Genomic DNA, 17,205 nt, shown 5'->3' on the forward strand with positions numbered 1-17,205 from the left:
AATGCCTACCCTCCCTCCATCCTCCCCGGGACAAACCGGTGGTTCCCCCGAACCGGGGACCACACTGAGGTCCCCACCTCACCCCTGTGACGTCTCCATTGCCCCCAAATTTTGAGGGTAGCCGCCACCACCCGACTCGTGGTGTACCTCTTTGGAGGCAGCGGCGCCGTCACCAACGCTTCCAGGCTTGTGCCCACACAGGACGCCATCTCCAGCCTCTTCCACGCCGCCCATCACCCACTTAGCACTATTGCCACGTTGGCGGCCCAATAATACCCACAGAGGTTAGGCAGCGCCAACCCCCCCCCCCATCCCTGCACTGCTCCAGGAACACACTTCTCACCCTTGGGGTCTTCTGCGCCCATACAAACCCCATAACGCTCCTGTTAAGAAGGCCCTAGGGATCAGGATGGGGAGGCATTGGAACAGGAACAAAAACCTCAGGAGCACCGTCATTTTAACTGACTGCACTCTACCCGCCAGGGAGAGTGGCAGCACGTCCCACCTCTTAAACTCCTCCTCCATCTGCTCCACCAGCCTCGTGAAGTTAAGCTTATGTAGGGCCCCCCAGCTCCTAGCCACCTGGACCCCCAGGTACCTGAAACTCCTCTCCACCCTTTTTAGCGGGAGCTCACCAATCCCCCTCTCCTGGTCCCCTGGGTGCACTACGAACAACTCGCTCTTCCCTATATTAAGCTTGTACCCAGAGAAATCTCCAAACTCCTTAAGGATCCTCATCACCTCCGGCATTCCCTCCACCGGGTCCGCCACATATAGCAGCAAATCATCCGCATAGAGGACACCTGATGCTCCTCCCCACCCCGCTCCAGCCACCTCCAGTTCCTCGACTCCCTCAACGCCATGGCCAGGGGTTCAATCGCCAGTGCAAAGAGCAGGGGGGACAGGGGACACCCCTGCCTCGTCCCCCGGTGGAGCCGGAAATACTCTGAACTCCTTCTGTTCGTGGCCACACTCTCCACCGGGGCCTCATACAGCAGCCTCACCCACCTGACGAACGCCTCCCTGAACCTTTTCAACACCTACCACAGGTACCCCCCACTCCAACCTATCAAGGGCCTTCTCCGCATCCATCACCGCCACTATCTCCGCCTCCCCTTCCATCGCCGGCATCATTATAACATTCAAGAGCCTCCGTACATTGGTATTCAACTGCCTCCCTTTCACGAACCCCGTCTGATCCTCGTGTATGACCTGTGGCACACAGTCCTCTATCCTCATGGCCAAAATCTTTGCCAGCAACTTTGTGTCTAGATTTAAGAGTGAGATCGGCCTATATGACCCACACTGTAGGGGATCCTTGTCCCGCTTCAGGATCAGGCAAACCAGCGCTCTAGATATCGTCGGGGGCAGAGCCCCCCTTCCCTAACCTCGTTAAAGGTCCTTACCAACAGCGGGCCCAGCAGGTCCACATACTTCTTGTAAAATTCAACCGGGAACCCATCTGGCGCCGGTGCCTTCCCCGCCTGCATGTTCCCTATCCCTTTGACCAACTCCTCCAACCCAACCGGCGCCCCAACCCCGCCACCTGCCTCTCCTCTACCCTCGGATACCTCAGCCGGTCCAATGGGGACTCAGACCGGTACAGTTCCTCGTAGAAGTCCCTGAAGACCCCATTGATACCCACCGCACTTCGCACCGTGTTCCCTCCTCCATCCCTAACTCCCCCGATCTCCCTAGCTGCCTCGCTCTTCCGAAGCTGGTGCGCCAGCATACGGCTCGCCTTTTCTCCGTATTCGTATACCGCCCCCTGCGCCTTCCTCCACTGCGCCTCCGCCTTCCTGGTGGTCAGCAAATCAAACTCAGCCTGGAGGCTACGCCGCTCCCTAAGCAATCCCTCCTCCAGGGCCTCCGCGTATCTCCTATCCACCCTCGCCATCTCCCCCACCAACCTCTCCCTCTCTCTCCTCTCCCCCCTCTCCTTGTGTGCCCTAATGGAGTTCAGCTCTCCTCTGACCACCGCCTTCAGCGCCTCCCAGACCACCCCTACTTGCATCTCCCCATTGTCATTAGCCTCCAGGTACACCTCTATACACATCCGGACCCACCCGCTCACCACCTCGTCCGCCAGCAACCCCACCTCTAGGCGCCACAGCGGGCACTGGTCCCTCTCCTCCCCCAACTCGAGGTCCACCCAGTGTGGAGCATGATCAGAAATGGCTATCGCCGAGTACTCCGTATCCTCCACCCTCTGAATCAGCACCCTGCTCATAACAAAAAAGGTCAAGGCCTTGTGAACATGGGAGAAGAATGAAAATTCCCTGGCCCCCGGCCTCGCAAACCTCCATGGATCCACCCCTCCCATCTGGTCCATGAACCCCCTCAGCACCTTGGCCGCCACCGGCCTCCTGCCTGTCCTAGACCTAGAGCGATCCAATGTCAGATCCAGCACCGTGTTGAAATCCCCCCCCCATTATCAGGCCCCCTGTCTCCAGGTCCGGAATCTGGCCCAGCATTCGCCGCATGAACCCCCCATCATCCCAATTCGGGGCATATACATTGACCAACACCACCCGCTCCCCCCTGCAGCTTGCCACTTACCATCACATACCCACCTCCATTGTCTGCCACAATGCTCGACGCCTCGAACGACACTCTCTTCCCCACCAAGATCGCCGCCCCCCCCCCCCGATTTTTTGCATCCAAACTCGAATGAAACACCTGCCCTACCCCACCCCTTTCTCAACCTTCCCTGATACACCACCCTCGGGTGCGTCTCCTGAAGCATGGCCACATCCGCCTTTAGCCCCTTCAGGTGCGCGAACACCCGGGCCCGCTCGACCAGCCCATTCAGTCTCCTTACATTCCAGGTTATCAGCCGGATCAGGGGGCTACTCGCCCCTCTCCCCCGCCGACTAGCCATAGCCCTTCCTAGACCAGCCACGTGCCCGCGCCCCCCGCACGGCCCGTTCCCCACAGCGGCAGACCCCCGCTCCGACCTCCTCTACCAACTCCAGCTCCCCCTTGGCCATTCCAGCAGCAACCTGGTCCTGCCCTAGCTAGGTCCCCCCCCTAGCTGCATTGCTCCCCCCATTGCACTCCCGTAAGTCTGCTGACTCCGGCCACTCACGCCGCTCCATCGACCCCCCCCCAGTGTGGAACTCCACCCCCCCCAGCCCCCCTCCCCATCCACCAGCGGGATCTCATCCATTCCACTCCCAGCGCGTGAGAAAAAGCCCGCGCTTCCCACCTCCGGCCCCGCCCCTTCAGCCCTAAACGCGGGGGGAAAAGCCCGCGCTTTCCACTCTCCCCGCCTCCCCTGGCGCAGCACCCTTTTCAGGCCCGGTCCCACAACCCCCCCCCCCCCCCCCCCCCCCCCCCCCCCCCCCGGCAGGGCCCCATCTCCCCTACCGACCATCAACCCCCCAAGCAGTTTACCTAGCCCCCCCCCCCCCCTCCCCACGAGCCCGCCCGGCAGACCTAATTAAAACAATGCCCAATCAACCCCCAAAAAACAAAGAACCCCTCCTCGAAACACAACCCAACAATCCCTCCACCGCGACCCCTCATTCCCGACCCTTATTCTGAGTCCAGTTTTTCGGCCTGAACAAAGGCCCTCGCCTCCTCCGGGGATTCAAAATGATGGTGTTGATCCTTATAGGTGACCCACAGACGCGCCGGCTGCAGCATACCGAACTTCACCCCCTTCCTGTGCAGCACCGCCTTCGCCCGGTTGTAACCGGCCCTCCTCTTCGCCACCTCCGCGCTCCAATCCTGGTCGATCCGGACCTCCGCGTTCTCCCACCTGCTGCTCCGCTCCTTCTTGGCCCACCTTAACACACATTCTCGATCAGCAAACCGGTGGAACCGCATCAGCACCGCCCGCGGCGGCTCGCTGGGCTTGGGCCTCCTCGCCAGCACTCGGTGGGCCCCCTCCAGCTCCAAGGGCCCCTGAAAGGTCCCCGCGAAATCAGCAAATTCAGCATGGTGACCACATCGGCCCCCACGTCCGATCCCTCCAGCCCCTCCGGGAGACCCAGGATCCGCATGTTTTTCCGCCTCGACCGGTTCTCCATGTCCTCTAACCTCGCCTGCCATTTCTTGTGGTGCGCCTCCACCTTCACCGCCAGGCCCAGGATCTCGTCCTCGTTCTCCGAGACCTTCTGCCGGACCTCCCAGATCGCGGCCCCTTGGGCTGTCTGGGTCTCCAGCAGCTTATCGATTGAAGCCTTCATTGGCTCCAGCAGCTCTGCTTTCAGTTCCTTAAAACAGCGCTGGAGATGCTCCTGCTGCTCTTGTGCCCACTGCCTCCACACTGCCTGGTCTCCGCCCGCCGCCATCTTGGTCCTCCTCCCTCACACCTTTCTTTGCTTCAATGCCACTTTTTAAATCGCCCCACTCCTGGTCCAATCCATACACTATCGGGGGAATGTTGCTGTCCCCTTCCCACACTGGGAAATGTCGAACAAGCGCCATTACGGGCCCTAAAAAGAGCCCAAAAGTCAGTTTTTAGCGGGAGCTGCCGGAAGTGCGACTTAGCTCCGCATAGCCACAACCGGAAGTTCCATCCTCCGGTTTCATCTTAAAGGGACCAACATTCACTTTAGCAATTCTCACACCTTTTATGTACTTCTCTAAGCTTTTGCTGTCCTTTTGATATTTTGCACTCACTTTCTTTCACAATTTACCTTAGCTCTTTTTATTACATGTTCAGTAACCCTTTGTTTATGTACATACACAGTCTTCCACCCTACCACTGGCCTTTGGTAGACCTTACTTTTTGTCTTTATATTGTCGTTAACCTCCTTGCTTAGCTATGGATGTTTTTTTACACTTGCCGTCTTTCTTCCTCTCCTGGAATATATTTTAGTTGTGAGGAATTAGAATATCTCCTGAAACAACTGCCACTGCTCATCAGCTGTCCTACCTTTTAACCTTCCTGCCCACTCTACTCGGGCCAAATCAGTCCTCATGCCTATTTAATTACCTTTGTTTATTTCCAGAACGCTAGTGTGCGACTCCACTTTCTTGTCCCAAACTCATACTTTGGTCACTATTCCCGAGAAGATCCTTAACTATGAGGTCATCAATTAATCCCTCCTCATTACACAAAACCAAATCCAGAGTAGTCAGTTCCCTGATTGGTTACACAATGCACTCTGAAATTGCCGAGCAAGTCACCTGGTTGTATAAAAATTGCTGAAAGTCAATAAAAAGGAAAGTGACAGACACCGCCCTGTTAATCCTGCAAAGTCCTCTTTACTAACATATGGGGGCTTGTGCCAAAATTGGGAGAGCTGTCTCGCAGACTAGTCAAGCAACAGCCTGACATAGTCATACCCACAGAATCATACCTTACAGATAACATCCCAGACACCACCACCACCACCATCCCTAGGTGTTCTGACCCACCAGCACGACAGATTCCGTAGAGGTGGCAGCACAGTGGTGTACAGTCGGGAGGGAGTTGTCCTGGGAGTCCTCGGTATCGACTCTGGACCCCATGAAGTCTCATGGCTTCAGGTCAAATATGGGCAAGGAAACCGCCTGCAGATCACCACGTACTGTCCACCATCAGCTGACGAATCAGTACTCCTCCATGTTGAACACCACTTGGAGGAAGCACTGAGAGTGGCAAGGGCTCAGAATGTTCTGTGTCGGGGATTTCAATGTCCATCACCAAGAATGGCTCGGTAGCACCACTACTGGCTGAGTCTTAAAGGACATAGCTGCGAGACTGGGTCTGAGACAGATGGTGAGGGAATCAACAAGAGAGGAAAACATACTCTACCTCCCCCTCCCCAACCTGCCTGCTGCAGATGTATCTGTCCATGACTGTATCGGTAGGCGTGACCTGCTCCATCCTAGTGTGGAGACCAAGTCCCATCTTCACATGAAGGATACTGCCCATGTTGTGTGGCACTACCCATCGTGCTAAATGGGATGGATTCGGAGCAGATCAAGTCCAGACTTGGCATCCGTGAGGCGCTGTGGGCCATCAACAGCAGCAGAATTGTACTCAGCCACAATCTGTAACCTCATGGCCCGGCATATCCCCCACTCCATTACCACCAAGTCAGGGAATCAACCCTGGTTCAATGAAGAGTGTAGGGGGGCATGCCAGGAGCAGCACCAGGCATACTGAAAAATGAGGTGCCAATCGGGTGATGCTGCAATACAAGACTACTTGCATGCTAAACAACATAAGCAGCAAGTGATCCCACAACCACTGTTTAGCACCATTTGCAACCCCTCAGTCACTGAAGCAGTCCACATGCAAATGCAGCAATACCTGGACAATATCCAGGCTTCGGTTGACAAGTGGCAAGTAACATTCTCGCCACACAAGTGCCAGGCAATGACCATCTTCAATAAGGGAGAATCAAATCATCATCCCTTGACGTTCAATGACATTAACATAATTTGAATCCCCCCACTATCAACATCCTGGGGGTTACCACTGACCACAAACTAAGCTGGACTAGCCATATAAATGCTGTGTATATAAGAGAAGGCTTGGAATACTGCGGCGACTAACTCGCCTCCTAACTCCCCAAAGCCTGTTCACCACCTACAAGGTACACGTCAGGAGTGTGATGGAATACTCCCCACTTGCCTGGATGAGTGCAGCTCCAACAACACTCAAGAAGCTCGATGCCCACTTGATTGGCACCCCTTCCACAACCATTCACACCCTTCACCACTGACGCACAGTAGAAGCAGTATGTACCATCTACAAGATGCACTGCAGGAACTCACCATGGCTCCTTAAACAGCACCTTCCAAACCCATGATTACTACCGTCTGGAAGGACCAGGGCAGCAGATACAGGGGATCACCACCACTTGAAAGTTTCTCTCCCAAGTCATTCACCATCCTGACTTGGAAATATATCGCTGTTCCTTCATTGTAGGTCGCTGGGTCAAAATCCTGGAACTCCCTCTCTAATAGCGCAGTGGATGTAACAACACCATATGGACTGCAGAGGTTGATGAAGGCAGCTCACCACTACCTTCTCAAGGGCAATTAAGGATGAGAAAACCCTGGCCTAGCCAGCAAAGCTCTCACCCCGTAAAAATGAATTTAAAATCTAAATTAGCTTGGAAAACCAGCATGAATTGTTTCCTACTGCAAATCAATGTCATTCTACTAGCAATCAATCATAATTTGAGTGCAGGCAATTGATAACTGGAAGCCATAGACTTTTATAAATCTGGGAAAGGAAAAATATTGTGGAACCAATTGTGAAGTAGACTTTGTGGACTAGTTAAATCGCAAACTTGAGAGGGAGGTGTTTTAGGAATGTGGGTAAAAAGCCTGCAGCCAATGTCTCTTCTGGCTTTGGCACTAAGTGATTTTCCACACCAGGAAGTAATATTTCCGACTATTCTTTTTGTGTATATATATATTTTTTAAAGCACTGTTGGCTTAAAAACTCTAGGATTCTGATCTTGCTTAGTTGCTGCAGTTTCAGCAGCTGAGGATGAAGCAGTGGAGAGGGAAGGGTAAAAATAGTGGCAAGTTGCCATAAGCCACTTGTACATGTCCTATGAGCCAGCTCAGCTGAGAATGGAATATAAGCAAAAGAGATTTAAAATTAGAAGATGATTACATTTTTATTATCTCTTTAAGCAATGTAATGTGATCTTGGTCATCTGTTAATGCTAATAAACTTTACTAAAATTTTCTTTCTTCAGTTGGTGTATGAATTTTTCTTGAGGTTTCTAGAGTCTCCTGATTTTCAACCAAATATAGCAAAGAAGTATATTGACCAGAAATTTGTAATGCAGGTAAGGGAAGCAACCGGCTGTTAATTTTTATTTTTTATCTCCCATCAATTTTATTGTTTGAAATTTATAAGCTGCAATGTGGATCGTTATACGTTCTTTGCATTTTCTAATTGTGTGACAAACCTTGTAAATCAAATTTCTTATATTAAGTTGAACTATGGTCTGCATCAATTTCCATGATTTTTATTCCTGATTGGCATGTGGTGAGAGTGCAGACAAGATAAATCTTACCATGTAACTACTTTGGTGCATCAAATTCTGCAGTCATTGTTGCTGTATAGATTTGTGTGTATATTTGTTGGCTCTTTGCTTCACATCATGTCTAATATTGTAAACTTTCGTTTGAACTGATCCTAGCTTTTGTGTTGTCCAAGTTGCACCACCATAAAGTGGTCCAGATTTACAGTGCACACAATGAAACCATGAAATAAATTGGTTAACATTTTCGCTTCTTTCTCTATTTTTGAGATGTAGTGCAAAGCAATCGGAGCTCTTGCATTGTTTGCCTACATGAGTACACTTGTGAGATGTTCTAGATTCTCCTGAAAATGAAATGAAAATCGCTTATTGTCACAAGTAGGCTTCAAATGAAGTTACTGTGAAAAGCCCCTAGTCGCCACATCCGGCGCCTGTTCGGGGAGGCTGGTACGGTATGATGGGATGATGTACAAATACAAGTCTTCTTCTGGAGAGCATCTCAAAAGTTTCCATTGCCTCAAGATAATTAACATACTATTGATTACTTTGAATGCGGTGACCATTATGTTTGCAAATGTGGCAGCCATTTTAAACAAGGCAACAACCTGTTAACAGTAAGTTCATTTGTTTTTGATGCTGCTGTTCGATGGGAAATTATAGAAAGGTTACTGGGTGAGCTACATACTTCAAATTGTGCCATGAGAACTCGTTATTAAACAAGTTTAGATGCCTTTGGTACACTGGTCACTGGAGTTTATATTATAATTGAGGTTTAGCAACACTTTCAATAAATTAAATTGTCTTGGGCAGGGAGTGGTTTAGGTTCTATATATATTATATACATATAATGTGTGTGTGGCGCAGTGGTTAGCACTGCTGCATCATGGCGCCGAGGATCCAGTTCGAACCCGGGTCGGCTGTCTGTGTGGGTCTCACCCTCTGAACACAAAAAGATATAGTTGTGCAGAGTAGTTACATTTATAGGCTAAGGAGTTAGCCTTGGATTGATCTGGCTGTAGGTAGATATTGGAAGTTCATATATTACTTGCTCTGATGGGAAAACATATCCTGTGTTCTTAGGCCACATTAGTTGCAGAAAGATGCTACATTCTGCCAATGGTGCAGAATTTTCTAATGGTTCGGAACAAGACCTGAACAAGCTTGAAGAGTAGTGGGGATTTCTGCTCTAGTTGTGGGCTAATTATGAATGGACGTAGTTTAACATATATTTAGCTTTTGGTGTTTCCTTGAATTTGCATCTAGAGTATTTGTGAGGTTTGGAGGCCAGAATTGAGTATTACCTTACAGTTGAGAGGTTTCAGCATTGGGGTCTTTGCCTGGTTATGTATGTTGGTGTTTGTAAATGGGTGAAGGCTGTCTCTGTTTTGTGGATGACTTTGAAAGATTCTGGAGTAAGCAATATTAGCATGTGGTAAAGCATTTTCCTTTGTAAGACTGGGAGCTAAATGGTCTGCACTTCAGAGATGAGAGGAAAGCCTGATATCTCGTAAATTGTTTTATTTCCACTGAGGGTCACTGGGGATTGAACTTCTGGTTTTCTTATTTTATTGAAATGCTTATCTATGTTTTATCCTGGCTTGTTCCCCATTGATCGTATTTGGCCTTGATACAGCGCAGTGTTGTTGTGCAAGCAGAGAGTGGACTGCTTGCTTAGCTGTTCCTAAATCAAGGCATTCCGCTTTTATCAGGGATTTTTTATTGACCCAGCTATATTTGGTGTAACACTTTTTTTTTTTTTTTTTTGGTAATTTCTGTGTGTGGTGTAGGCTATTATGTGGTTCTTGAAGACCATGCTTCCATAATTTTCTTTTTTAAATTTAGAGTACCCAATACCATTTTTTTTCCAATTAAGGGGCACAATTTAGCCAATCCAACTACCCTACACATCTTTGGGTTGTGGGGGCGAAACCCACTCAAACATGGGGAGAATGTGCAAACTCTACACGGACAGTTACCCAGGGCCGGGATCGAACCTGGGACCTCGGTGTCATGCGGCAGCAGTAATAGGCACTCCGCCACCGTGCTGCCCCATCCTTCCATAATAATGCTGATCTGGATTTAGGGCTTTCATTCTGAGGTGAAGTGGATAAGCCAGGTAGGTTCTTAATCTTCAAGTCAAGGAGGAAAGGGTTAATATGCCTTGGTTGTAGAGTAGTTCTCATTCAGAAGGAGGCTGGCCTGGTGCTATGGGTTGTTGGATAGTTTTTTAGTGGACATCTATGCAGCAGTTACATTTTTTACGTTTTGAATTTTAATGGATGTATTTGTCCCATTTGGCAAACTGATTTGCTGGGTTTCTGGTGCCAGAACAGTTTTTGAGCAAATATATGCCATGGGATATTTAATCAGAACAGGCAGGTTGACTTCACCTAAATAATGATCCTCTGCTAACTTCACGCACTCAGTACTGCATTCACGCATTCAGTACCGCACTCAATCAACCTTGATTAGGAGTTCCGGTTCTACAGTGGACCTGAATCCACAACGTTCTGATTTGGAGATGAAAGTGCTACCATCCAAGCTGAAATGGAACCTGGGTGTCACCCCCACAACCCAAAAGATGTGCAGGCTAGATGGATTGGACACGCTAAATTGCCCCTGAATTGGAAAAAAATAATTGGGTACTCTAAATTTTAAAATAGAAATGGAACCTGATTTCTGAAGCAACGATGCTTCATGATAAATAGCCTGTTTCAGTGTTGTATGAAGTATGGATTGGGAAGGCCATTCAATCCACTGAGCCATTGTCAGATGAAACTGCAATTGTTATTTCTTTTTACTTTATAAATTTAAGAGTGCCCTCGGGACCAATTCACCTACCCTGCGCATCTTTGGGTTGTGGGGGTGAGACCCACGCAGACACTGGGAGAATGTGCAAACTCCACAAGGACGGTGACCCGGAGGGGGATCGAACCCATGTCCTCAGTGCCGTGAGGCAGCAGTGCTAACCACTGAGGCCATTGCAATTAATATCAACATGCATCCTGATTTATTTATCTCCAGATATTCATGAATAACCAGGTGAAATTTGAGAATTTGAAATTTCCACCAAAGTTGCACGTTAATCTAAACATTCTGGATGTCGCCGATATCTCAATCAATATTTCAACTGTTTTATCCCAATTCCAAAGACTAGACTTTGTGCAATAAAATATTAGATCTGTCTCCAACCTTGGAATTTGACCTTAATCTCTCATTAAATTCTTTTTTGTTATTTAAATGAGTTCATGGGCATAGTATTAACCTCTTTTGTTCAGGGTCTATTGTGCATTCTCAACTATAGATGGGTAATGCTCTTCTAATCTCTACTCTGAATTACCCGTGTTTTCAGCATTTAAAAGCTTTTGTTCACCTTGTTGAATGCAAACAAACCAAATGCTTCTCTTATTAAGGATTTCCACTGTGTCAAAAGCGCAATGCCCAAATAGCATAGCATGCAGTTTCGGATTGCAGTTTTGCTCATGAATTATATTCTTGGAGTTTCAATATCTATACTAGCATGATTAAACTGATCAATTTGCATAAACTGGATGCACTTGATTCCTGTTATTCTAGCCCCCCCCCCCCCCCCCCCCCCCCATAACCTGGTCATGTAATTGAGGGAAAGAAATTATATTGTTCATTGTGCAAAATAGCCCTCTGAAGTGTCACTAAAGTCTGCCTCGTAAACCAACATTGCCTGTCCTGTTTATGATTATACTGTTTAAAAGTTATACTGTAGTTCTTATATGGCTAGGATTGTGTTTATCTTTCAAGCTAATTCTGGCTAGGATTGTGTTTATCTTTCAAGTTAATTCTAACACTTTTCTTTTTCAACAGCTGTTAGAATTATTTGACAGCGAAGATCCACGTGAAAGAGACTTTTTGAAAACAACCCTGCATCGCATCTATGGAAAATTTTTGGGCCTAAGAGCTTATATCCGAAAACAAATCAATAATATATTTTATAGGTGTGTAGACAAAATGCTATTTGTGTAAATTTGCATTCTGTATTTTTGGTTTAGTGAGTTGTAATTTTTTTTAAGCGGAATATTAATTATTTTTGAATGTGTAAGAAATGCAGGTAAGGAAAACTATTCATTGCATAGTCACTGATCTGTCCAGAAACGTGTAGCGGGTATGTGGTGTTCCTTCTCCTTCCATCGCAACATTCAACTGTTCCTTAAATAGTTCTAGGGTTTTCATTTCCAAGTCTTCTTTACTCTGAAAAGAAACTTGCTGTAGCCCTAAATGTACCGTTTACATTTTGAGCTTTTTGTTCTACTCATGGTTTAGCCTCAAATTTCCTAGATTTACATTTTCACTGCGATTTATCATATACCTCCTATAGTAATTTTTCAGTAACATACATCTTGGTGGCCAGAATTGGATGAAGTGCACGTAGTATGATCTGATCAGAGCATTTTTTAATTTGACTATGATTTTCTGTTTGGGCATTCGAGGCCACATTACCCATTTCTAGTTACACTGGGAAGGTGGTATTGGACCTTTTCGTTGAACACTAGTCCATAGAATCCCTATAGTGCAGAAGAAGGCTATGCCGACGTTCCAAAAGAGCACCCTACCTAATCTGCACACCTTTGGACAGATGGTGTTCCCACGATGAAGAATAGGGTATTCCACGATATTAATCCAGCAGCAATATAAATTTGCACATTCGAATGTGGCTTGGAGCAGAGCTGTTCCCAGTGCTTTGCTGTTGGATTATAAAAGTAACAGAGGTTGCAGGAGAGCGAGAGATGCCTCCTGTCAATCATGTATATTGGAGCCACGGTGCGCCAGTATTGGATATTAGCAGGCACTGATCAAACAAGCAGTTCTGTGTTGTATGATATTGAACTTCTTGAGTATCGTTGCAGCTGCTCTTAACCAAATGAGTGGCAAGTATTCCATCACATTCCTAATTAAAGCTGTAGATCAGAGAATTGAGGCATACCCAGAGTTACATAGATTAGCACAGTCTGCTCTCTCAGAAGTTCAGGCTGAGGAGGTTCCAGAGTATTGTTACATTGAGAAGGGAGTATTGATGAGAAAGTGGAGACATCCTCACAGATCTGCGGATGGGGTTGGTTATCAGACAGTGATACCGCCCAAATATCGTAGGGAAATACCTCAGGTGGCACAAAATACCAATGGAGGGTCATGTGGGAATTCAGAAAACCCAGGCATCAGTCAAAAGGCATTTTTCCTCCCCAGGGTTGCATAAGAATGTAGTGCAATTCTGTAGAACCTGTCAGATAATAGGTAAGTCACAACATATGATTAGACCAGCATCTTTGATACCCATACCAGTGTTTGAAGAACCATTTAGTCTGGTAATGGTAGATTGTGTAGGACTATTAAAATGAAGGCAAGATATTGGTACATTCTTACGGTCATTGATATGGCCACCAAATGTCTGGAAGCTATACCTCTTGAGAACAATTACAGCTAAGGTAGTAGTGAAAAAGTTGTCGCAGTTCTTCACATGCTGTGGCCTACCCTTAGACTTATTATGTCAAATACTTTCCATTGCATAATTTGTAGTTTAGGTATCGAGAAACTAAAGGTGCATGCACACTGGGAAAGGGATAGTAGATAGTCGGTTACATTTTCTGTCAGTTTAATTAAAGTGTACATAATAAAAGTTTGCTTGTGTTTTTTAAGCATGTTTATTGGGCTCAACTAAGGACCTTGGGTATTTTAAATCTCCGTGTCAAGTTGGGCTGGAATTGACTGCACTAGCCAAGGGTGTCATGACAATATGAAGTGAACTGGATTGACTGTACTTTGGTATTTATGATGGGACCATCAAGTGGGATCAACCACTCAAAGATAAATGCAAACGCATCAGCCTTGTATTTTGCACTCAAATCCTAGGATCCACACTTGTTAGTTGCCCAATTGTTCATCACAATGGGCTAATGTGGTAGCACTACTGAGTTTTGCTATTACCTGTTGGTTGTAGAACTATTTAGCTGTTTCTATAGCTTTAAATGTTTGGTGTTTGGGATGTAGATGAAATTGTGGAACAACTTTACTAATTTTGTGGGTTATTCTAAGCCATGCATAGTATTAAACCATGGTTGATTTGATTTGATTTATTATTGTCACATGTATTAGTATGCAGTGAAAAGTATTGTTTCTTGCATGCTGTTCAGACAACGCATACCGTACATAGGGAAGGAAGGAGAGACTACAGAATGTAATGTTACAATCATAACTAGGGTGTCGAGAAAAGATCAACTTAATACAAGGTAGGTCCATTCAAAAGTCTGATGGCAACAGGGAAGAAGCTGTTCTTGAGTCGTTTGGTATGTGACCTCAAACTTTTGTATCTTTTTCCTGACGGAAGAAGGTGGAAAGGTGGAAGAGAGCATGTCTGGGGTGTGTGCGGTCCTTATTTATGCTGGTTGCCTTTCTGATTAGGTTGGTCTCCTGGCATGATTGTAATCAAGAATTTTGGCATATGGCAGGACGAACTGTGGTGTTAATCTGTTCACTTAACAACTTCCAAATCTTTCCTTCGACTATTCCACTTAGCAGAATGGTAATGCCATACAGTGGAGATGAAGCTTTGTCTCCCAGTACTGTGTGGTGGACACTTGTATCTGTGACAATAAGTTGTTGATTAGGTTGGTTTCCTCGGACTCAGCCTGGGGACCATGCATTCCGGATTGTGTGGTGGTACAATCAAGTTGCCCTCGGTGATGAAGATTGGATTCCCATACCCAGAATGTATTTTGTGACCTTGTGTTCTTCAGATTGCCTTCCCAAGTATGATCAGTGTGAAGGAGAGCTGATTCTCCATTTCAGGAAGTGTGATTGGTGATCAGCATGGGTTTTCTTTGATGGTTTTACCTGAAGCCATGATATTTCATGGAATCCAGAATTAATGTTGACTTTGTTTTGCCACACTCACCAGACTACTTTCACATCTGATGGGTAAGAACATGGCCAGGGAAATTGACTGAAAAGAGTAAATTATATTGGGATGTTCCTTTAATCCGTGGGATGCCCTCTCAACTTGGGAACCAACCTCTTTAGCACAGTGGTTAGCACTGTTGCACAACTTTCTGAGTATTATATTCTCCCTGTGTCTGCATGGATTTCCTCCAGGTGCTCCGACTTCCTCCCACAGGGGGCTTTTCACAGTAACTTCATTGAAGCCTACTTGTGACAATAAGCTATTATTATTATTATTGCAAGTCCTGAAAGACGTGCTGTTTAGGTAATTTGGATATTCTGAATTCTCCCTCTGTGTACCCGAACGGGCACCGGCGTGTGGCAACTAGGGGCTTTTCACAGTAACTTCATTGCAGTATTAATGTAAGCCTGCTTGTGACAATAAAGATTATTATTTAGTGAATGGGGCTTTTCAGCATTGATTAGGATAGGATTGCCTTACTTTTATTCTGATGCAGTGCTGTTCAATTCTCTTATTTTTAAAACTTTGTTGTGATGTTTCCATATGTGCTCTGACCGCACCCAGCTTTACCTCCTCCACCACCTCTCTCTATACCTATACTGCCTCAGACCGATTTGTCCAATATCCAATACTGGATAACCAAACATTTCTTCCAATTAAATTTAATTGTCATGGCCCATGATGGAACTAACTACAAATTACAGGTGGGCATTAATAAACTCACAAAATGGACACACAGTTGGCAAATGGAAGTTCAACACAGATAAGTTTGAGGTAGGAAGTGGAGTGGTCACTTGACACTTGGAAGATGTGAGTTTTGGTGGGGTAGAGGAACAAAAATCTCCAAATACAAATGCATCAATCACTAAGCCAGTATCAAACCTTGGTTAGATCACACACCCAAGATGCAATCCCAGTTGCCATATTATACGAAGGATAAAAGGCATTGGAGAGGATACAGAGAAGATTTACAAGTGTCGTACCAGAAATGTGTGGGTATACATCGGAAGGGATTGACTGGCTGGGATACAGCTCCTTTGAAAAAAGAAGGCTGAGGGAAGACCAAACTGAGGTCTTAAAATTATGAAAAGCTTTTATAGCATGGATACAGAGAGAATGCTTTTTCTTTTGGGGTGGCCATCAACATAAATTAGCCGTCATATGAAATCCAGTTGGTAATTCGGAAGAAATTTCTTCATCCAGAATGTGGCACTACTCATTACCACAGGGAGTGAGTGGGATTTGAACTCCTGACCTCTGGATTACAGTTAGTGCTATACCATATAAACTGGACAACCTCATCCAACATAATTTGGTATTCTGGTTTTTAAATTTAGTTGATAAAATTAAGTTTTCTAACAACTTTCTGAGTATTATATTGTGATTCTTTATTCATCCTAGGTTTATTTATGAAACCGAACATCACAATGGTATAGCAGAACTGTTGGAAATTTTGGGAAGGTGAGTAGTTGTTATTCCTATCAGAAGTAGTTTGGAGACCGTTGAATTAAAAATTTTCATAATTGGCATTATTAACATGATTCTATTTTTCCAAAAGAATGGGCTATTTCAAAGTATTGATTGTAATCACCATGACTACCAGAGAAGAGAGTACATGGTTTTGATCATAGCTTGTTTGAGCAGAAGTTTTTTTAAAAATAGGTCTGTGGTTTGTCTAGAGGAAATGTAACTAGGTTGTGTGTACTGTTTTGCTCCCATGTGGTAATGCTTTTGAATTTATATGTGCTTGTGATGAGGTTTATTATTTCAGTAGGTGTTTGCATTAGCAAAAGATCTTGACCTGTAATCTGCTCTTGAATGTCGATAAGATCTTTGAAAGCACTAGCTTATACCATTCAGTTAACAGCAAAAAATAAATGCATTGTATTTGATGCAGAAATAGCCAAGAACTACACTCACAGGAAATGAGTGATTTTAGCATCTTTAAAAATGCTAAAAAGTGCTGGGTAACAATACTAGAAGATGTAATCTGAGAGGTTTATAAAATATTTCTAAACCAAAGTTGACGAGTAACAATTAAAAAAATTATCTCAGAAAAATAGTCAGCGGGAAATTGAGGAGCAAATATGCAAGGAGATTACAGATGGCTGCAAGAAAAATAGGATGGTAATAGTTGGGGACTTACTTTCCCAGTGTTGACTGGGGCAGCCATAGCATTAGGGGCTTGGATGAAGAGAAATTTGTTGAGTGTATCCAGGAGGAATTTTCATTCAAGTATGTGGATGGCCCGACTAGAGACGGGGCAAAACTTCACCTCCTCTTGGGAAATATGGAAGGGCAGATGACGGAAGTGTTAGTGAGGGATCACTT

At 45.9% G+C, this 17,205-nt stretch overlaps 1 protein-coding gene across 4 annotated transcripts in view; it reads left to right on the top strand.

Annotated features, from left to right (window-relative positions):
• LOC140403055 (serine/threonine-protein phosphatase 2A 56 kDa regulatory subunit gamma isoform) overlaps nt 1–17,205 on the top strand; it is a 291,236-nt gene that overhangs the window by 176,518 nt on the left and 97,513 nt on the right. For all 4 annotated transcript variants that reach the window (XM_072490720.1, XM_072490721.1, XM_072490731.1 and 1 more), the window contains 3 exons: nt 7,656–7,748; nt 11,787–11,917; nt 16,276–16,335. In XM_072490720.1, coding sequence (XP_072346821.1) covers nt 7,656–7,748; nt 11,787–11,917; nt 16,276–16,335 — 284 coding nt within the window. The remainder of the gene's footprint in view (nt 1–7,655; nt 7,749–11,786; nt 11,918–16,275; nt 16,336–17,205) is intronic.

This window comes from Scyliorhinus torazame, chromosome 2 (assembly GCF_047496885.1).
Source record: "Scyliorhinus torazame isolate Kashiwa2021f chromosome 2, sScyTor2.1, whole genome shotgun sequence".
Lineage (NCBI taxonomy): Eukaryota > Metazoa > Chordata > Chondrichthyes > Carcharhiniformes > Scyliorhinidae > Scyliorhinus > Scyliorhinus torazame.